This window comes from Coccinella septempunctata, chromosome 2, assembly GCF_907165205.1.
Source record: "Coccinella septempunctata chromosome 2, icCocSept1.1, whole genome shotgun sequence".
In the NCBI taxonomy this organism is placed as follows: Eukaryota; Metazoa; Arthropoda; class Insecta; order Coleoptera; family Coccinellidae; genus Coccinella; species Coccinella septempunctata.
The window spans coordinates 27,210,437-27,233,908 of NC_058190.1; the positions used below are offsets into that span (position 1 = coordinate 27,210,437).

At 34.8% G+C, this 23,472-nt stretch overlaps 2 protein-coding genes across 2 annotated transcripts in view; both read right to left on the reverse strand.

The window, feature by feature from the left end:
- The window catches only part of LOC123306869 (nephrin-like), a 429,730-nt gene that overhangs the window by 133,316 nt on the left and 272,942 nt on the right, over nucleotides 1-23,472 (reverse strand). Inside the window, exon 3 of the mRNA XM_044889048.1 lies at nucleotides 2,462-2,515. Within this exon, the coding sequence (XP_044744983.1) occupies nucleotides 2,462-2,515 (54 nt within the window). The remainder of the gene's footprint in view (nucleotides 1-2,461; nucleotides 2,516-23,472) is intronic.
- On the reverse strand, nucleotides 13,942-15,597 carry LOC123306870. Its single transcript, XM_044889049.1, has one exon. It carries the CDS (start codon nucleotides 15,551-15,553, stop codon nucleotides 14,009-14,011), a length of 1,545 nt encoding a protein of 514 aa, XP_044744984.1. The 5' UTR covers nucleotides 15,554-15,597; the 3' UTR covers nucleotides 13,942-14,008.

A 23,472-nucleotide genomic window follows, 5' to 3' on the forward strand; every position in this document is an offset into this window, starting at 1 on the left:
ATTGGCTTTACCGTGCGATCTTAACGATCGGCAATTAACGGTGGTATTCTGCTTTCACCTGTAAGCCAATCTGTAACTTTTCATAAGCTTACTGGAGAATTATGCATTTCTGGACGTTTTTAGTGATCTGTAGCTTACAGGAATCCGTATCTATTGACGATAAGTAGTTCAAAACTAACACTGTAAAGAAGATAGTTACAGGAACATTTCCAGAATTGCATTATTTACGAATCTGTCAACCGGACACAGACATATCGATCGTACGCTACAGATTTGTAACTTACAGATGAAAAGCAGAATACAACCATAAAGAGATTAAAGTGAAGAAAGATGAGAAGCTAAGCGACTGAAGAGATGTGAGCGCCATCTTCGGTTTCAAATGTGTTATTAAGACTGGTTTAAATATTAATTTCAGGGTCATTTGCAGAAACATATTAAGATTTCAGATGAACATTTTACTGCAAATCAATCGAAAACTGTTCGTTCATTTGAGTTGCTGTATGCAGGCAGCAGTGATTGCATGAAGGAAATATTCAGGGAATCATAAAACAGAAAACTGTTACTGAAAAGTTTTCTGTAATGACAGTACCTTCACAGCGCCATCTCTTTGTCAAATGTGTTTTCAATGACCAAAATGTATTCAGTTTTGTGTACTTGAAATATGAGAGCGCTTTCTATCTTTCACCTCCTGATGAATGCATCACAACTACACATGGTGTAGAACATACCTTTGGCTTTCCAAATTTCTCGATATTGGACAAGAAAAAAAATTCACTGAAGAAATGTTACATATTATAGGTTCATAAACTGTTAATTTCAGAGGCTATGTTGAAAATTTTTCAATTTGGTTTTTTTTTAGCCATTGTTGGTTGAAGTTCGACACCTTGGACTGTCAAACGTTAGATTCATTTTCAAATGTTGACAAGGTTTTCTTGGTATTTGAATGGCCGACAAGAAAAAATGCGGCTGGAAGACGATGGTCGACTAGTCAATAAAGTTTTTTTTTTCTCTCCCTCTCGAGGAAAAATTAGTGATTAATCTGTTCTTGATGGATGTTTTGGATGGTTGTAAATATGATTTAGATTTTTTTGTACGCAAATTTCGGCAGTTTTGAATTGGGTTTCACTGTGTAAAGAAAAAAAATTTGACCCTCTTGTCACTGAAACGTTGGCTGAAGAATTTGACGAACTGGTGAACATTTCTGATCAATCTGAAACATTCGAATACTATGAAGTGTTTGACATTAGGAGGGAAGTAAGCCACTTCCACATGTTTTTTTAAATATACAGGGTGATTCAAAACTCGAGGCGAAAAATAAAGGGGTATATAGAGAATGATATTCTTGATTAAACGTAAAAAAAAATTTTGGCCGATGAGACTTCGTTTCCGATTTTTTGGATATTAATGTTTCTGTATGCAATTACAGTAAGCCTAGAAATAAATGAGATGAATGAAACCTGGTGACAGAACACTTATTGTTTCTGAATTTAAAAGTTGCTTTGCTGGTTTAGTCCTTCTGTTGAACATGCAGTTTCCTAACGAAGAATATGGAGATATTATTTTCGTGTACGGTTTTTGTGATGACAACGCATTAAAAGCTTGTCGGGAGTACAAAATAGGTCCTTCCGTTTGCATAAAAAGTGTAGCACTTTTCTACACTCGATTTTAGTATTCGTTTGCTGATTGAATTTATACCAGTGTAGAGGAGGTGTAGTCTATCTACGTCTCCTTCTGACTAAGTGTAGATAAACTACACTTCCTCTACACTGGTGTAAATCAAATCGAGGACTCAAAAGGACCACATGAGATTTCCTAATAGACGACAACCATCTTGCCGGGTGTTTTCTGACGCATATCAAAGGCTGCGACAGTTTGGAATTGGCATTTCTCGTACTGATGCTGGTGGTGCTATGGCAAGCGAGATCACCTGATATGAATCCTTTGGATTATATTGTATGGGGGCATTTGAAACAACAAGTTTTCGCAGTGGAAATTAATGATGAAGAACAATTAATGGAACGAATTATTAATGCAGTCGAATCCACTTAGAATAGGCAAAACATGCACTTAGTTTTCAGTTCCCTCATTCTGCCAAGCATGCATCGATGCTAATGGTGGCATTTTTGAACATTTGATTGAATTTTTTCTGTATTTTTATCAGCTACTAAAGTTTAAAATTGATGACCGGCAGAAATTTAGAACACTTATATCTCGGAAACAAGGCAATATCCAAAAATTTTAATTTACTTTTTTCATCAGGAATAGCAGCCTACACACTGAATCACCCTGTATAATATTTGTAAACAAAAATTGAAACACCAAGATATTTCAATTACCGTTACGAAGATTGATGTGAGATATAATTAAAAATGATTAGATCCTTGGACTTTGTAGGTGGGTGAATATAAAAACGATTTCGATATAAATATCTATCGGCAATATCATGAGAAGAGATACTCACAATTCTTAACAAACTCCTGCAACTGATTCGGCGGCTCCTGGGTTCTTATATTTCCTGAAAAATAGAGACACCAATTAGGGAGCTGCACAGAAATAATGATGGCAGATATAAATGAGCATGTTTCCAATTATTCGAAATGATTTATACCTCTTTCAGAAGTAAAATATACCAGATATTTCTTCGTCCGTATTTCCACCCTACGGAATGGCGGAATTGTAGGACGAGATAATATTCAACGAGGCGTGAATTGCGATCCGAAGAATTATTCAACGGATGCAAAAGAGTGAGCTTGTGGAATTAACCAAACTTCCAATCATTCAAGTCGCGAATCCATAAAATCACCCTCCTGTGGAGCATAAATTTCCTGGTTTTCAGCTTCGCCGGTGTATATTCTTCCAGATAATGGATGGGTCCCAAATCAGACTTCAAAGTTGTATGTTTTAGTGGATTTAGCTCATGAATCTGAAAGTTATCCAATAAAACAAATCCTGTCCAGATCCAGTCGATATGCTATATCCAAGTATTTTCTGGGTCGAAATTGATTACGGACGACAGAGATAATGGTAGGTTTGTGACGCCTTAACACATCAGAGATGTACAAGATGTCCTAGATTCGATGTCCAGTGAGGGGATCTCGGAAAATAGTAGAGCTAGACCCAAACACATCGCACGTTTATGAGTTTTTTTCCGAGAAACAAAAATGACGACAAACGTGGCTTCTCGGATACTTCGTTTTTGAGTGATTAACGAACATTCTTCTTCTTCTTCTTCCTTTAACTATGTCCACGGCTGCTTAGGCCATTCTGACAAATTACCAGATCAGCCGAATGATATCAACGAACATTGATATTTTGACGGTTTAGAAAACTTCTAATATGTCTTACGTGTTTGGAGCACCGATCTGAAGCTTGAATCTTCTATAGGAATCATTTTGAGTAGAATCTTTATATACTTCATTCACTTTTATTTTAGCACTCGGTTGGCCATGGAAATTTGACACATTCCATTGTGTATAGTACGAAAATGTGGGGTTATGACGCTTGTCAAAACATTTTTGAGTTTTCAATCAGCGCTATGGTGTCCGTTCTACGTAAAAGTCTCAGTAATTACGTATTTTATCAAAATATCGAATCACTTCGGAGATTATGAATTCGAAAATAATTATATGACGAACACAATTTACGTTTATACAAACTAATTGGAAGCATAGCACACCAAATCTAGTTATTTGCATGGAAAATACGAGAGATCAGTTTTTAACTATATTTATTTTTGCTATGGAAGAAAATTGAATTATTGCCACATGTGTCAATTAAAAAAAAAAAAAAATCAACCCCAAGCCGAAATGCATATGATGCAGTGGTTGGGAATGCATGGGTATCTCTCGAAGGAATTAACGGATAATAACAAAAATGTTGAATTCTTCGATAAAAATCATATTGCATCAATGGGGGTCAAAATAATTAAAGTTTCAAGGCAAGAGGAACTTCACCCTTAAAGAATAATTTCACATGAATTAACAATTAACAGGACAACTGGCTCGTATTTATGGATGTTTATTTTTAAAACTTTGATATAATAATAATTATATATTTATTGATCCCTTAAGACATTTACATGTACAGGACAAGTCAAATGAAAAATAGAATAATTAATTTTCTGGAACTTATTCTACGATGACATTCATCGAAAATCCAGTAGTAGCTTTTCGCATTCGTCCTCCCTAAAATAAAATTCTCAAATGCCACCACTTTTTTGGGTCTACCAATAGAAGGAAATTCTTTGTCATCATCTTCATTCACAATCCTTCTGATTTTGGAAATATTCAGCTTAAATATAAGTAGTTTAGATTCAGATGAAACATTATAATAAATTCACTTTTTTTAATATGTTCGCTACCGTCTGATAGGTATATTGTAGATATAAGAATATTAGGATTACCTGCGAATGAGCGGACCTGACTTCTAAATAGTACTTCCTTAAACCTTTATTTGACAATCCTCATCATTATCAATAATAATACTAATTCAACAACAAAAAGTTGTTACTCTTTGATAATAATATAATAATTTACTTGACACTGACTGACAGGAAAATTTGGTTAGGTTAATGAAATGACAACGATCATCGGCAACCGGCCAACCAATGAAATAGCTTTACTGGACTAGGATCAAAATAAAAAACAGAAATATCTCTAGAAATAAAAACTTAAGGGCCCCTTACTCAAGATTCTGTTAAGCCACAGTCATGCAAATTATGATTATAGAGATAATTAGCTTACAAGGCTTTCATCAATGGCAGGTCGATCACTTCCCTTACCTGTCATTGATTATTTATTTAAATTTCAGCTTCTCAGAGCTACCCTCCATAAAATAGAAGCTTCAGCTGTCGAACCACGGACATTCAAGAATTCCATGGTGATTAAGATGGTTCCATCAACCTTAAAAGACTCCATTGATGAAGTTATACTTATTGAAGTGGATGAAACAAACGTTCTAGACAAAACTCCTTACAAATATAAATCACTTATACACAATATCCTATCCCAGGGATTGTTAAGTTGGTCGGAATATTGTATATTTTATGTATTTATACATTTTATAAATTATTTCCATATTTCTTGTTCAATTATAATAAATATTAATAATTTTATTATCTGTATTTTCATTGTATAATTAAGATATTTTCATGCTTATGGAATTTGAAAAGTTAATAAACTGTAAGAGAAACAGATTTTTCATTCCTTCGGGATTGGGAATCAAACTTGCTGAGTTATTGATGATGAAAAGCTGAATTTTATGACACTTTACCTTATTTGTCTTGTGATTTGTTTATTTTATGGATACTGTACACAAGAAAACTTTGAATTGTGGTGCCGTTGTTTTATTGAAAAGTGGATAGCTTATTATGTAAATAAGAGATAAGTGGCACAAATATGGGAACAAATTTTCCAATCTTAATTGGTGCTTTTTTAAAATCCTTTCGTTTCGTTACGGAAAGAGAAAGACAAATTTTATACCGCAAATAAAAAATATATCGAGTAGTACATTATTGAATTCAATTTCAATTGTTACAGTGGAATTGATGACAAAATATTATCTAAAACAACGACAATAAATGGTCTTATGTTGTTGAAAACATAAATCTAATTAATCATCTTTTTCAAGGAGAAATGTATTTTTCCTAATAAGGAAAGGGTGGCACAAAAATTATGAGAACAAATTTTTCAATCTGTTGGGAATAGGGAATACTTCTTCTGACGAAAATGATGTAATTTTTATGAAATACCTTTGAAACGTCACATTTTGAAATGACCATTTCAACCGTTCCCCCAAAAAAAAATACTTTATGTACTTAAAAATAAATAATGCAAATGGGTATTTAAAATTTGAAGCGTTTCGTTTCTATTGCAAGTTGGCAACATCCACTGAAATATGCGTTGATAATAAAGGACAACAAATACACTATCATGATGAGATAAACAAAGATGGCTGTTTATGAAGTCTGTAACGAACGAGCAAGGTAGTAAAATTTTATGGGATTTTTATGGCCGGTTTCTGTTGAGGATTGCCAGTGAGTACGCGCCTTATGATGGCTATAAATCAACAGCTGTTATTTTTCAAACAAACCATTGTTCTTTTTATTTTCGCTGTTGCCAAATCGTAAGCTAGAAACGAAGCGATTTAAATTTTAAAACCTCATAATTGTACAATGATTTTGAATAGTTTCCGCGGTGCATTTGAAAAATTCATGGAATGAAACTCATAATTATTCAGTTTAATCTTGCATATGCTGTGATAACTCAAATTGACGAGAATTTCTCATTCATCTCACCAATTCATTTAACAAGCTATTTCATGTTATTTCGACACTAAAGACCGGTACTTTCATTATTTTCCGCATTATTTCCGAATTCAATTGTCATTGAAACTGAACCGAAGACAGTTCGAATTGAACAAATTCGAATAAACCAAATTCCCGCCACAATTTACCCATACCAATATGGCGTAAACTATGTGACACTCTTTTGTTACAAGGGAAATACAGAATATGCTGTCTCCCCTTCCTTTACCTCCATGGTGCTTAGTGCTCGAGACTTGAGTGGACTTTTTGTCAGCGTGCTCAATGCACGTTCTTCAGTGCTTAGTACTCAAGGCACTTTCAGACGAGCTCTTTTCAGTGATACTCCGAGTGGTAGTTGTAGGCTGGTTCAATTCACATACCAATTACTATACGAACTGACAAAGAAACTGCAACACCCAGAAGAAGTTGTTCAAATTTAAGTTTTTTTTTTGTGAAACATAGATAGTATAGCAAGGAGTAAATGATTAAAATTTGGAGAAAAAAATCGTGGAGGTTTTTTCATGTGAACATTTTTTGTTACTTAAGTATTGTAGTCGTTTTTTGCAAATTTTTTTAATTTTACAACTAACAGTTGTTCTAGGAGATCCAATGTCGATGTTTAGTTGTTGTTGAAATGCCGAGAGCACGTGTACGAGGAATTTATTGCCAGCTAAGTGAATTTGAAAGATGTCGAATTATTGGTTTACGGGAGGTGGGGTTGTCATTTCGAGAAATCGCTAACCGTACGAACAGAAATCCAACTACTGTTATGGGATGTAGTCAAGCGTGGTTTGATAATGCCCAAAATCGAAGAAGAGTAGGCACCGGATGTCGAAGGGGCACAAATGAAGTTCAAGATCGGCGTCTAAGACTCATGGTCATTAGATACCGATTTGCGACAACTCGATCTTTGGCTGATGAGTGGTTGGAGAACAAGGCCATCCTGTAACTGTTCGAACGGTTTATCGCCGTATTAGATCTTTTGGACTGCAGCATTATCGACCTCATCTTGTATGATACCTCTTACGGTTGAGCATCGACGGCAACGATTACAGTGGTGCAGAGAACGACAACATTGGAAGGTAGAATGGCATCAGGTCGTCTTTTCTGATGAATGTCGATTCTCCTTGGGTGCACATGATGGTCGAAGAAGGGTAGAGGACGTCGGGGAGAATCACGTGAACCTCATTTTGATGTTGAGCGTCATGTACACCGGACACTAGGCGTTATGGTATGGGGTGCTATTGCACATTCAAGTAGGTCACCTTTAGTCTTCATTCAGAGTAACATGACAGCACTTCGTTACCTGCAAGAAATAGTGGAGCCGTATGTTCTCCCTTACCTTAACCGGCTCGAGAATCCAATATTTCAGCAAGATAATGCTCGACTTCATGTCGCCAGAGTTAGATTAAACTCTTTTGAAGCGACCCATGTGAATTTTTTACTATGGCGGCCCAGATCCCCCGATCTTTCACCCATTGAGCATGTTTGGGACATCATGGGTAGAAGGCTAAATTTACCCTAGCCCCCACGGACTTTGGCGGCTCTGAGACATGAAGTACAGGTAGCATGGGATAGTATCCCTCAAGAAGAAATATACCATCTTCTTGCATCAACGCCAAGACGTGGTGGGGAGTGTATAGATAACCGCGCTGGACAAATACATTATTAACAAATTTAATAAAAAAAATTGTAAACTCTTCGTTAAAATTTAAACAGCTCCTTCTGGGTGTAGCAGTTTCTTTGTCAGTTAGATGGGGGGCAATATTTTTTTCATAAGTAATAATTATTGTTTTTATAATTGATTATAGGGTTTTTTAGTGACTGACTTCGAAAGTCTTCAATATCACCATAAAAAAAATTATACTCATTTGCAAAAATCGAAGTAATGTAGATGAACAGATAAACCTCAGGGAAATTGAAACAAGTTTCATATGACTCGGCTATTTCACTATCATATAAACTCCAAATCCCAGGCCTGAGTATTCTCACGGATGGACGGAAAAGAAGAATGCGATGATGAGTGGCTCTCGCAGCTGGGATGGCTCGCCACTAATAACAGGGAGCACACCATTGAGAGGGGCTCCTGTAAAAGCCATATAGACGTGACGTGAAGAAAAAAATAACATAGGATTGATGTGGCCGATACTTGATGAAAACCCATAATTGAGCCTAAAAGAGATTAGACAATTTTCACAAAAATGAGTTTTCAAACCACGACACGTGTTTCGCTATCACAATAGAATGGGGAATTCTCCTCAATTCGGGTTATCACTGCATATGCAAGTTTACACTGAATTATTATGAGTTTCATTCATTATTTTTTCAAATTCACCGCGGAAACTATTCAAAATCATCCTTCAAATATGGGGTTTTAAAATTTAAATCACTTTGTGCGCAGTTTACGATTTGGCAACAGCGCATACAAGACAATGCAAAGAACAATTTCCGAACAGCTTGTTTATAAAAAAACAGCTGTTGATCTAAAGGCGCCTACTCACTGGCGAGCTCCAAATGCAACCGGCCATAAAAATCCCATAAAATTTTACGACCTTCCTCGTTCGTCGCAGACTTCATAGACAGCCATCTTTGTCTATCTCATCAAGAAAATGTATTTGTTGTCCTTTATTATCAAGGCATATTTCAGTCGATGTTGCCAACTTGTGCAATCCACATGAAACGCTTTAAATTTTGAATACCCATTTTGATTTTTCATTTTTAAGTGCTTGAAATAATTTTTTTAGGGAAACGGTTGAAATGGATATTTCAAAATGTGACGTTTCAAAGATATTTCATGAAGAATACATCATTTTCGTCAGAAGGAGTATTTCCTATTTGCACGTCAGTGAAGATAAACTGAAATATGTGGTACCGAACGAAATATGTAAGCAAGCCACGTACAACGTACGGTATAGGTTACACGTCACATGACTCCAACAGATTTCGAGTAATAGAAAGAACAACCGAAAGATCTAGGCTATGCATCAGCTTAAGGGATGAAGTGAAGAAGGACTATGGTTAAATATAGTGAAAAAAAATGGAGAGGGCCATCTGGCGATGAAGGATGGATACTAAAAGTATTAAAACGGGGGAACAAAAAGAGTGTAGGCAGACCTCTCCTTGGCGATCGGATTATGTGAGGAAGAGGTGTTAGCTGATACTGAAAAGAAAAATTGAATAAGGTTTAGACCAGGAATCGTGCGCAATGATGTAAGGAGGTCTCTCATAACCTGACACAACAAAGAATAAGCATAAAGTTCATTATCATAGTATGTATTTATGAAAATAACAAATAACCTGCCAACTTGGCCAAACTAGTTTTTGAGAAGAACAATAAGGGACACGACGTATATTATACAGGGTGTCTGTAAACAAAGGCGAAGGACTCAACGAGATGATTCCTCGATGAAAATAAGGGTAGTTCCTATAAATTTTTTTCGAAATCGACCTCCCTTCCAAGGTATACAGTTCGAGGGCCTATTAGACGTTTCTGGAGAACTGGACCTATTTGAAATCTGAAAATTGGGATTATGATATTGTTCGACATTATCTACTGAGCTAAAATATTTTTGAAGCGTGAGCAATTTTAGTTATAAAAGGAATGGAAATAAATTTTTCAAAATTTTTTTTTTAGATTTTTTCGTGTCTGATATGATAAAAGTATTCACTTTATAATTTTCTTCACGGGTTTTTGAAAACAGTCATAAAACTAAGCATAATATGAAGCACTAAGTAGATATTACTCACAGATTTTTTTTAGATCTCATAACTTTATTATTAGGGGTTGAAAATGACAACATGTATTTTAGCGGGAGGTAGTCATTCTATGGAACACTTATACGATGAAATGGAATGAACAGTGATCAGAACTGCTTGTAAGTTTTTATTTATTCCGAGAAAAGTATCGACTGTATCGAAATTTTGCAGGACAGTTTTTTCTCCAGAATTGAATGGAACCCATGAGAGACTTTTATTTTTGGAAAATCTATCCCACGAAAACAATTTTTGAAGGAAAATCATAAGGGGTTGTTATTTTAAACCCCTAATAATACAGTTATGAGATCCAAAAAAATTGTGTGACTGATATCTTCTTAGTGCTTCATATATATTATGTATAGTTTTATGACTCAGTGTTTTTAGAAACAAGGCTGTATCTTGAAAGGGAGGTCGATTTCGAAAAAAATTTATAGTAACTACCCCTGCTTATTTTCATCGAGGAATCATCTTCCTAAGTCCTTAGCATTTGTTTACAGACACCCTGTATATTCTGATTCAGAAAGAAATATGGGACTGAAATATGTAAAAAACTAGGGTTTATATTAAAAAAAAGAAGGTTACTAGGTACTATATCACTGAAGTGGCGGACTGAAAAAAATATTTGACTACGCCACTGCATACTGAATAGAAAATTGTCTGCAATCACTGAAACTTTAAGAAATAGAGGCAGCTAGGTAGGTACTCAAGAGCCCAAAATTTTTTTTTCACTTATAACTTGAAAACTAAAGAATATAAAGGGATGCGGTTTTGGCCATTATCCATCTTTTGAAAATCGAGGTCGGAAACGTGCCATCTATTCTTCCCTAGCTCTCTCTCTAATACAATCTACAATAGGTATAGTGCGAGTTCCTAACTTGGAATAAACTTAGTAAATTCAAGATATTTTTTTTTGTAGTATGCTCAGACAGGTCGATAAGTAGGTATTTGAAATTCTGTTCTGTTTGAAGTAAAAAAATGTTATACAGCGTGTCCCAATTGATAGATAGTTAGGACATCATAGATATATCTTTTAAATAGCAATTCAAATTTTTTATTATTTTCATGGAAAGATTTATCAAGTTATCTTCACCTGCGATACCAAATATCAAATTCCTTACCTTTACCGTAAAAGATTTTCAACAAGCATTAACTGATACCTACGAATATAAAATAGGTATTTCACGCAATGTGAGAATAGAATGTAAATTTTTCTTCAAAGAAAAACAAATGGCGAAGTTGAGCAGAAATAGGTGAAAGTAGCATCGTATCGAACGAAGATTGGCGAAGATATTTAATAGTTTGCCATTTTGTGAGAATGAGCGTTTGTTGAAAGATCTGACAAAATGCCGTGCTTAACTGAAATTACCAAGGCTGGAATTCATTCATTTATTCAGAGAGAGGTTTCCTGATATACTGCCCATGTCGAAAAGTAGCAAAAATATCTTCCCTTATCCTCGCTTTGTACGAGGCTTCCCTCCTTACTTATTTTTATTACTCATTGTTGGACAAAATATGAATAAACTGCCTGAATTATTTCATTGTGTTATGTTTATGTTTGTCTGTGCATATTTCCCACAAAAAAACTGTCTTTGATTTATGATTTACTGAACGTACTGAATAAGCAATTGATACCTACATCCCAGTTGGCTCTGAATCAAACTGTGCAGGTTCTTACGGCCAGATTCATAATCAAAATTTAAGCTTAAAGTTTACTTTAGCGTCATTATTAGTAGCAATAAAAGAAGCTTCAAGTAAAGAGACTTCAACGTTCAGTTTCATAATCAAACCTAAAGTCCTTTTAATTTTAAAGCTTCCTTCACCCAATTAAAACGACACTGAAGGAAGCTTTGAGCTCAAACTTCTGAAAGTGACTTCAAATTTGATTATGAAACTGGACGTCAGTAGGGATTTTGAACTACTACCAAAATTTCAAAATTGACACTGCGATAGTAGAATCATTCATAATAGCTATTATTACAACTAGGGAAATATGAACAGTATATTTCCCGAGGTTGTCAAAGTTACATCCCGAGGGCGGAGCCCGAGGGATGTATAGACAACCGAGGGAAATATATTCATATTTCCCGTGGTGTAATCAATAGTTTTTTTCTGATTGAAATAATCTGTTATGGGGAAATCATTGTTAGATTGTATATTTTTGTAATAATTAAATTTTTAACGTTGCTATGGGCCATGTTTCTGAAAATCATGGTTGACTGGTTTCATTTTGACGTCTTGTCAGAAATAAAATTATTGAAATAATGTCGAACTACGTCGAAATTCAATCGGCAAAAGCCCGTGAATCTTTGGTTCCGGCCAAATCTCAAGCTGCCTACAGTAGAGAGTACGATTGCTTTCAGGAGTGGAAAAGAAAAAATTTGGTGGACGGTGTGAGCGATAATATTTTGTTAGCCTATTTCCAAGATTTGGTATGTTGCTCTGATTCTTGTTATTCTTGATGTATGATTAATTCATTCGATCCCCAGTCGCAGAAATATTCACCAAACACGTTATGACCGAAACTATCGATGTTAAGATCAAATTATTCGATGAAGTCGAAGCATTTGTTAAGAACAAAAATAAAGGATACGTTCCTAAAAAATCAGCAGTGTTGTCCCGGGAGCAGCTCAAGACATTCTTGAGTGAAGCTCCTAATGACGTTTTTTTGATGTATAAGGTAAAAGTTTAATTTTGATTTCCTCTGTTTATAAGATTTTTACATTCACAATTTTGAAGGTTGTTTTAATAATGGAAATCTTTGGCGCCTGCAGAACACAAGAGCTGGTGAATATGCTATCTTCAGATATCCAAGATCGTGGGTCGGTAATCATAATTAAAGTCTCAAAAACTAAGAATGATATAAACAGAATATTCACTATAATTGATGAAGAAGATCTGGGTGCTGCTCGTTTGGTGCGGGAGTATTCGGCGTTGCGTCCGCAAGGCGTTCTTAGGTTCTTCGTAGCTTATAGAGATAAGAAGTGTACTCTTCAGCCTGTCGGCAGAAATTCCGAGTAAGGTTGCTGAATGGTTGGGATTAGATAATCCGAAAATGTATACAGGCCATTGTGGAAGACGAACATCCGCGACTTTGGTTGCCGATGCGGGAGCCTCAATGACAACACTCAAGAGACATGGTGGTTGGAAAAGTTCGTCTGTTGCAGAAGGCTATCTGGCTGACAGTATGCTGCACAAAAATAAGGTAGCGAAGATGATAGCAGGTGTGGAGGGAGAGCCATCTGCAGCATCACAGTCTTTGAAGACCGTTTTGGGAGAATCGTCCGAGACTGCTGCTGCACGGAATGTTCTCAAGAAAACTGTAGTCTCGTCGACGAATAATTATGAACAAGATATTTCTTCTTCCTTTGTATCTGGTGGAAAAACTTTCAGTGGAAATTTCAACAATTGCAGTTTCCATTTTGTTACTAAATAAAGAAATAAAATATGATTTGACGTTTTGAAAGAAATATGATTTGACGTTTCATATTTCCCTAGGGAAATATGAACTGACATTCCATATTTCCCTAGGGAAATATGAGTGTGTTATGACACATGGTAACTAAGGCGATATAGCTCAATATTGGTTCGATCAGAAAAAAACACTTTATATTATCTTTCATGGAATTCTCACTGCATATTTATTTTGATTTGATTTGATTCAGAAAATGTAAATATTGTAAATAATCTTTTATTTTCTGAGAAATCTCACTATTGAAATACATCTACTTACTAATAATAATATATTTATCTTGTATTTTTAGCATTGAGAATATTGAGATTATTCAATATTGGTTATGTTCGATAAAACAGATCATATTATGATTAATATGATTCTTATTTCATAATGCCTGAGAAAGAAACAATCGAGAAAAACACTTTATTCAAAACTCAACATTTTAATTAAGATAGAACATAAAATCTGAACCCTTGACAAACAGAAAATAATCGTTAGGCCCTTCTCTCTATAGAATACTTCTGATCAGACGTTTCATTATTCGAATTCGACGGATCGGCGAAAAATATATCAGGTGAAAATTTCAATGTCGATTTGTCGTAATCCATGGAGTTCTCCCTATCGACAACTGCGCTGAAAGTTGAGAAATCGTGACCGTTCAGATGCTTCGTCAACTCCGAAGGCTCCTTCTCCGATGTAATCTTGATGGAATGAGAATATGTATCTATAATACCATCGTCGAAATCTCCATTATCGATCAGCATAAATTGGATTGGTTTTCTGTCGGTGAATTCCGAATCGGCATTCGACAACGAAGGCTCTCTTGCTTTGAATTCTGACATACTACCATGGTCAGTCCTAGTTTCGTCATTAATCATACCTGTACAAGTCGATGGAGGTGCAGTGGAGGATATTTTCGCAGATCTCATGAAATCTTTTATCATTTCTATACCTTGGTGACTGTCGATTTTCTCTGTAGCCGGTTTGAGATCTTGAATTTCTCCGACATGTCCATCTTCATCCACAATTTGATACTGAAGCCCGCCTTTCGATATATTCTGTAATACTTCATCGTTGACTGTCACGAAGTTTCCATCGTTTGTTTTGAAAATTATCTCTATATCAGATTGAGATTCTCCACCAAATATATTCTTCAACTTATCAGACATAATTTCCTGTGAATTCGAGACGGTACCGAACTGTAACAGATTCTGCTTCGTATTCACGGTGTTGTTACAGTTAAAGGCAGCGCCTGTGTCTGTGTAATCAATTAATTGTACTGGCTGTACAGCCTTCGACACTTCAATGCATGAATCATCAGCGTGAGGGATGAAATTTTCAACAGTTGTTTCCGTACAAGACTCTTCAATAATGAATGAATTCACCTGAGAAGTTGTAGCGATTTCTTTCTGTAAATGGGCCAGAGCCATCCTGCTAGCATGAGCTTCTTTAGCGCAAGCTTTTTCAGCCTCAGATCTCAAATATTTCCGCTTCAGTTTCTTTTTGTTGAATGGATCATTAATATTGAATGCGGGAATTTTCAAGCCAACGTCATTTGGCACTTGCGAATTATTGGGGGCGTGATACGCCACTGGATACTTCGGTTTATTACTCATAAATTGCGGATATGGAATATATACATCTTCAATCAAATGCTGATGTTCCTGCCTATCTGAGAATAAAGTATCTAATCCTCTCACTTGAAAAAGTTTGGCTGCACCAATCAGAAATTTCACATTTTCTTCTTCTATAATGGTTTCCCCACAATACATAAATTCAATAATCGATTTCAGCACGCCGAAGTCGAAACCAGAAATGACGATCTGTTCCACGGATGGGTTCTTCTCGAATTCATCCTTGAAGTAATGGCTATTCGCTGCCAGTATGCACTTATGGGCATGAAGAGTTTTATTTCCACAGCAAATAGCGATATCCACCAAACTTTGATGTTCCATCAAGCAGCATAACGATTTGAATACGTGTTTTGAATGGGTTTTCCAAGAAACGCAATAATTGGTTTTCGAGTATGTTTTTTCCATGATGTATTCGTAAAAAAAGCGAAGAACTGATGCTTTCGATACGAAATGTCAGTGGAGACAATCATAGAAGTTATTAACATAGAGCGCCAACAGTTGTAGTTCAAGGTTGAACCACAGAGTTCGGAGTAGATATTATCGCCCCGATTCATAGAATTCAATAATGTTAGTATACTGTGTCGTACCACAGAATAATTATGTAAGGTGTGATAATCAGTGATAATGAAGAATGACAAGAGTGATTATGACGTGACAGATAGTTTTATATTTGTTTTGAAGTTTTTGGTGCTTCTATAAATGCTTCAAAAATGAAATGACTTTGAATTTGATTATCAAACAAGCTATTATATATGTTTATTTTTAACGGACGTTTGTTTTCCACGTATATAAACGTATCTTCATGCTTTTTTTATCGGACACCTGGTTATTGTGTGAAAATCGAATGAACATGAAATTAGACAAAATAATAGCTCACCTCGATTCGACAAAATGCCTTCAATTTTAAACTCATTGTGAATTTTAACGTATTTTCGGAGTAATCCTTATTCTGAATATTGATTTAACGGAAAAGCGTACAAAAATATACCTTTGAATGAACTTATTGAGAACCATTCATAAAATTGAAAATGTTGAAATACCTATGAATCGTGTCGGAACAAAGTGAAATATTCAACTCTATCGAAAAAAAAAATTGAAAATTTCAATGGGTAGTGTGGAATTATTCCTTATTCAATTTATTTTTTTTTACTCCTACTCCTAGGAAAAAGTTTTTGTGAAGAATTAATTTGACAACATCAAATGACAGTTATTGTCCAAGCACTTATGTTGTCATCAAATTCTGTATTCACAAAATTGATTCAATGGCCCGGGATCTAATATATTTCTTAGTGACGAACAGCCGGACGAAAAGTAAATCAGTACGAGAAGTAAATCAGGACGAAAATTACTCTCCAAAAATAGTCGACTTTTCGATTTTTGTGGTTTTTCAACAGCCTATATCTTTTTAACCGAGCCGATTCGGAAAATTTGATAGAAAAAAAGTGTTTCTTCTGACTTCAAAAATCTACTGTTGAAATATTTTTACGAATCAAAGACTCACCCTGTATATCAGCTGTATGGACAAACCAATTGGAAAGGTAAATCGACAATACAGCAGAGACGAGAATAATTGAATGCAATGGAAATAGACATTTTAGTTATTCAACCCAATCAAAAAAGAATTAACAGTTGGAATTGAATTCATTCGTGAATTTTGAGAATGATGTTATTATTTACAAGCAGGTAACAAATTGAAAAGTAAATTTATTTCTTTTCTCATCATTCAATACATGGGGAATTGACAAAGTTTGTGCATCTTAACTATACTCCATTCACCTTCATAAAAGCACTCGGTTGGCCATGAAACAATTTTCATTAGTTTTGGTGACTAGAACGGAGTAAAGTTGGTAATGATGAAATATTGTTAATTTCATAACGACGTTGCCACAACTTATATTAAATAATATTACAAAAATGCCGAAATTGATTGAAAAAGAGAAAAAGGTGATGGCATTTGAGGACTTTATTTTTAGAAAAGACCTGCAATGGCAAATTTGGAATTACAATTTGAAAAATGTAATTCAGTATTTCCTCTTCTTCTTCTTCTTCTTATGTTAGGCCTTAGGCCTGTTCTTGACGATCTTGACGATCAGTATTTCCACAGTACTTTATTATGCGAAAAATAATTTTCCAATTCATTTATTTTTTGAAGTTAATTCACATTGTGGGAAGTACATAATTACTGAGAATTTACGTAGAACGGACAACAAAACGCTGATTTGAAACCCAAAATTTGAAACAGAATATACGGTTTTCACAAAATGCGGAAACTAGTAAATATAGTCAACCTTCACCCACCTGAAGATTCTATTGTGATAGCGAAACACGTGTCGTGGCTTGAAAAATTATTTTGTGAAAATGGTATAATCTGTTTTAAGTTCAGTTATGGATTTTCATCAAGTATCAGCCACATCAATTCAATAATAAAGTGAATGGAGTATAAACGGGACAAACATGTATACGGTTGCTTGGAAATTGTTTGGTTAACAATAACCTATTCCTCTCCTGTTCATATGATTCATCTAAATATTTCTATTTCTATATTATTAATTTTTTTATTGTCAACTATAACAATTTGTGGGCATGCCTTCAATTTAATGAAACACTCAAGTTAGAACTTTGGATTTCTGCAAGAATCTTCAATCAAGAATTTTCTCCTCTAAGTTTTTATATCGAAAATTACGCTAAGGCGTATGTTATTGATAATTTCACATAATTTCACTCTGTGAATAGTATGGTGTTAAGCTAAGCGTTGAGCTAAGACACGAACATCGATTTCAAAAATTCCAAAGTCTACTTCAACGATGCGCGTTATCATCGATAAAATCACAGGAATAAAAAAATTGAAACTCGAAATTTTGAGGGAGGTTTTACGCGATAGGCGAGTTCCGTACCTGGAGTGGTGACGCCCCAGTTATAAATTTGAGCAAGCACGCTAAAGGTCTTAACTCACATCAGTGCTTTCACCATTCTTTCCAATATATCGATAATAAATATGTCCAAGTATAGATACATTGGCAGAGTTGAAGCTGTGAAACTCTCTCAAGACGCTGCTCTGCTAGGGCGATAATAATTATTGTCCTTTCTCTCGACTGAATTGTGATTTGTGTATATTCAAGCTGCCTCTGCGATGCCGTGATATTGGAATATTTTCTCCTCTTGTTATTTGTCCAATATAAGATTTGTCGCGATCTTTGAAAAGTATCGTATAGATTACATTCGAAACCAATTAAAATGTCCTAATACCTGGGCAATGCATACCAAAGTTGCATAAACTAAACCAGATAATGACTTAGATGATTTTAATTACTCAACATGTTTCGAGCCAATAGAAGCTCAACTCTCAAGAAAAACACTCATCAGAAAAAAAAACATAAACTATGAATGGAAAAAAAACAACTGGGCAATACTTAATAAATGGGATTAAGTAGAGATAATGAAATCACACGAATTGACCTTTTACAAAAGTTGAATAGGTGAAAAAATCACAATTAAATATTGAAAAGAAAATAGTCAACTTGATAAAAATAATTAATAGCAGAAAATGACAAGGAAGGTAGAATGTCAGGCATATCTTTTAGTACTCACATTAGAATCTTCGAAAGTAATTCGCTCAGAAAGAGTTGTTTGATTGAAATCATGAATACATGAATGTAAATCATATCACAATGATTGAATAAATTTTTAACCCCAAAAAGGCTGAAATAACAGCAAAGGAATAATAGAAAATATAAAGAAACGCATCTGTGATAACAAAGATAAAAAAGCGGGAAATTTTCAAACTTGATCCGGAGACGAATCGCTACGCCATCTATCACACAAAAAAAAATAAATGACCCAGCAGAAACTGCAAACAACGACAACCGTAAATAACCAAAACTATATATAGAGTTAAAATATAAAGAATAAAATTGATTCACCGATCGGATCTGTATTCATTTTATTAAATGATTTACATTCTGAATAATTAGTAAATTTACTTATACAAGGTGAGTCTTTGACTCGTAAAAATATTTCAACAGTATATTCTTGAAGTTGTAATTAACTCTTTTTTCCTATACCATTTTTTCTGGATTGGCTCGTTTTAAAAGATAGAGGCTGTTGAAAAACCACAATATAATGTTATTTTAGTTCTATTTCACAAACATTTATCTGATTAATCTTTTTGGAACACAAAATATCACCCACGTCTGCCAGTTTTCTCATTAGGACCATAAGGTACCATGAAAATACAAAAAATTCAAAGAACCCAACTTTTGAAAATAAGTTGGGCACTATCTGATGAATATTTGAAATTTGTAAAATGAAAGCATTCCTGATATTTCTTCGTTTAATGTGCCTTCTTCGAGTAATTTGAGGTTCAAAAAAAATAAAAAATCTATGATATTCGGAAAATCGGGTACTCTGGCTGAATACAATTCTGTTTGAAAGATCCGCAGATGGCAGATGTGTAGTGTCATAGATTTAGCTTATTTTTCTGAAAAAAATTTTGTTCCTCCAGGGGTGGCATAGCTGATCATGAAAACTTGAAACGTCTATATCTTTTTATCAGGGCCGCATCGGACAAAATGGTACAGGATAAAAGTGTTTCTTTTGACCTCAAAAATCTACTGTTGAAGATTTGTACGAGTCAAAGACTCACTCTGTATACATTTCCTCCAAAACCATCTGGTCAATTCCAAATTGAGGTGACAATAAATGAGGTGTTTCAACACGAAACCAACTATTTTCCATAGGTGGTTAACCTGTAAACTGAAACATTTTAATGAGTATTGATATTAACACATAAAAACATATCTGGTTATTCTATGAAAATTAAATGAACGTATGTGAAGTAAAGGCACGATAACAATGAATGCAAAATGCGTCTTTATGGTCATCACGTGAGCAGCATATAGGTATTGATCTGCTTATAGGGTTTTTTACTATCTTGTTTCATTTTATTTCTTTCTTTATTTTATTCGCTGTACAAGGTCACCTACTAAATGCGAAAATATTGTGGTCAATGAAGGAAATTGATTCAAATGTATAACAACCACTGATATGAAAATCAACAAATGCTACTAATCCAAGGTCCATTTAACCGGGGAAAATCAGATGCTGAATATGATTTTGGTCTCATTTCACCTCGTCACGGCAACACAACTCACACCCCGATGAAAACAAAACGAATTCATTGACCCTTTATTCGATTTGATTAGTCGCTATGAAGCTTGAATCAACACTAGCGCCATCTAACAGGAATCGAGATATAACTCAATTTTCCTCCTAAAGCCCCCCGAGTGAAGATGACAGCCTTCATCTATGTGTTTTTACTCTTTTCCCTGTGACTCGAGAGAGCCGTGGAAACACTCGTGTTTACGCAGTAAACGCTGCGCGGATATAATAATCAGGGGTAGACGTATGTAGCCGAGAATTTCAGAGCGGTTACTACGGTTACTCTGGTGACAGATATTGCACTGAGATTAAACTCAATTTCCCTTCTTAACTCCCAGAATGAATTGATGTGCTCCATACTCCAGGTTTGCAGGAACTGCATTTAGCATTCATCATGAATGTTCGTCAGTCATGGAGGAAAGTGGTGCAGTCAGCCAAAACCCACCCGAGTTTGTAGAGCTAAGGAAGAAGAATGCATTCCAGAGGGATATTTTTCATCGAGGTGGGAGTTGTGTTGCTCTTTTGAGGATAAATACGATCGAAATCATGGCAGCATCTCCTCTTCTTCGATAAAATGGTCTTTCTGTTGATACCCCGTGCATCAACAGTGTAGTTGTTGCCAATTTGATTCACATCTTAATATTTGTTGATTTATATATCGATGTAATGTATTAATAATTAATTTTGAATGTTATTTTTCGCCTTAGCCCTTGATATGAAGGCATTATCATCCTGTTTACATTATTGATTGATATTTCAATTTCTTGGGATAGCACGCCTGACCTGCGATAGTCACGGACGAGCTGCTACTGCATAAAATTCTTAGCCACCTAAGCGATGGTTTGTGAGTCTCGCACGGTTGGTCATTATCATCAAGAAAGAAAAAAATCCGTCGGCCGCTGCATCAGCAAATAGTAAAATTATCGCCCCAATATCCCTCCAGCAGTATCTTGAAGCAGCCAAGCGACCATTACAACATATGCGTCCCCAAACGCGAATTTATCCTGCTGCAGCAAGAATAAAGGTTCAAGCCCTCAAATCTTCATTACATTACAGGGTGCGTTAAAATAATGGACTTGAACATTTTCATAGAATTAGCCATTTAACGAGAACAAATCAGGAAACAATGAATAATAACAATTGTTATTATACCTACTGTCAGTGGGTTTTTCAGCAGCGATACACTGACCAAATGGTAGGGAATCTCACAACGGTAAATGGAAATTCACTTCAAACTAATTTTTAAGAGTTAGGCTCTTTGAGTTCCTAGTATTAATATGAAATGTTATGGTCATAATGATGAAACTAGAAGATATGGGTGCAGTTTGGTGTTCGGAGAAGATTAATCTCATATCCATTATGAACTATATTTGTTTGTGAGATATAATGAAAAATTGAATTTTTCTATGGATTTTCAACAGCGTGTATTTTTCAACGGATAAGATATTTTAACAGTAGATTCCTTTTTTCTTCTACCATTTTTTTCGATTCGTCTCTGATGAAAAAATATAACCATTTTTGAGTTTTCTGAAAAAACAACATAACCTTCATAATAACTAGCTAAATCTGTGACACTACACATCTATGGATCTTTTAAATAGAGTTGTATTAACCCAAAGTACCCAATTTTAAATTTCATAGTTACCTTTTAATTTTTGAACATCAAATTCCTCGGAAACGAAGCATTATACGAGAAAATATGAAGAATACTTTTATTTTACAAAATGTTCAAATATTCATTAGATAGCGTCCAACTTAGTTTCAAGAGTTGAGTTCTTTGAATTTTTGGTATTTTAGTGGAACGTAATGAGAAAACTGGAAGACGTAGTTGATATCTTGTTTTCGAAAAAGATTCATGAAATAAATGAAAAACTAGGTATGTATATTCCGAAATTCATTTCCTTCGATAAAACCGTTAATGATTTTTCAACAGTCTGTATCTTTTAAACCTAGCTTTTTTTTCGAGTACAAGATATCACCCACGTCTTCCAGTTTTCTCATTACCTACCATAAAAATACCAAGCATTCAAAGAACCCAAATCTTGAAACCAAGTTGGACGCTATCTGATAAATATTTGAACGTTTTGTAAAATAAAAGTATTATTCACATCTTTTCGTATAATGCGCCGTTTGAGAGTAATTTGATCAAAAATTAGAAAATATCTGTGAAATTGGAAAATTTGGGTACTTCCCACAGATCTGTAGAGTCACAGATTTAGCTAGTTATTCTGGTGATTTTGTTTTTCCAGGGATGACACAGCTCATTATGAAAACTTAAAAAAATCTTTTTATCAGGGCCGAATCGGAAAAATAGGTAGAGGAAAGAGCATTTCTTTTGACCTTAAGAATGTTAAAATATTCGTACGAGTCAAAGACTGCATACCGGGTGTCCCACGGTGGGTGGCTTATTTGACCTTCATGGAGAAGGAATCATAGGATTATTCTGGAAATTTGGGTACTAGGGTTTACACTCCTGATCTATCTGACTAAATTATTTTCAATGTTGCGTCATTGCGACTTATACGAAAAAATACTACAAACTTCGTTATTTCAAATCGGACACCCTATTTATCATAACTTTTTTTGCTTTTCTATCCCCATCTGAGTATTTCTGTCTGCTACTTACCTATTCATATTCCTGATAATTGCCCATAACATGGAACCAATGAAATATGCTTAGAAAAGCAATTCATGTTTAAGGAATTTAAAATCGTGAAATTAGGACCCTGAGATCTTGAAGATGAGTGTTGAGTAGCAAAAACTTGGCTTGGGAAATACAGGGTGTTCCAAAATTTTTAGTATTTTCACTCGATACAAAAACGGCAAATACATAGTTGATTTTTCCAAATGAACCACCCTACTTTTTATTTGATATTTGCATAGAAATCAAAATACGTAAGCGGTCATATCATTTTTTTTTTCTTAATTTCTGCTTTAAAACCAGAAAACTGCCAGAAATGAAATTGAACTGATATTCTGAGGGAGCGAGAAGGCAATAAAAAAAATGTGGCGCTGTTTTCCTATAATGGGGAATTCTCATCAATTTGGGTTATCACAGCATATGGAAGTTTAAACTGAATAATTATGAATTTCATGCATGAATTTTTCAAATGCACCGCGGAAACTATTCAAAATCATTCTTCAAATATGGGGTTTTAAAATTTAAA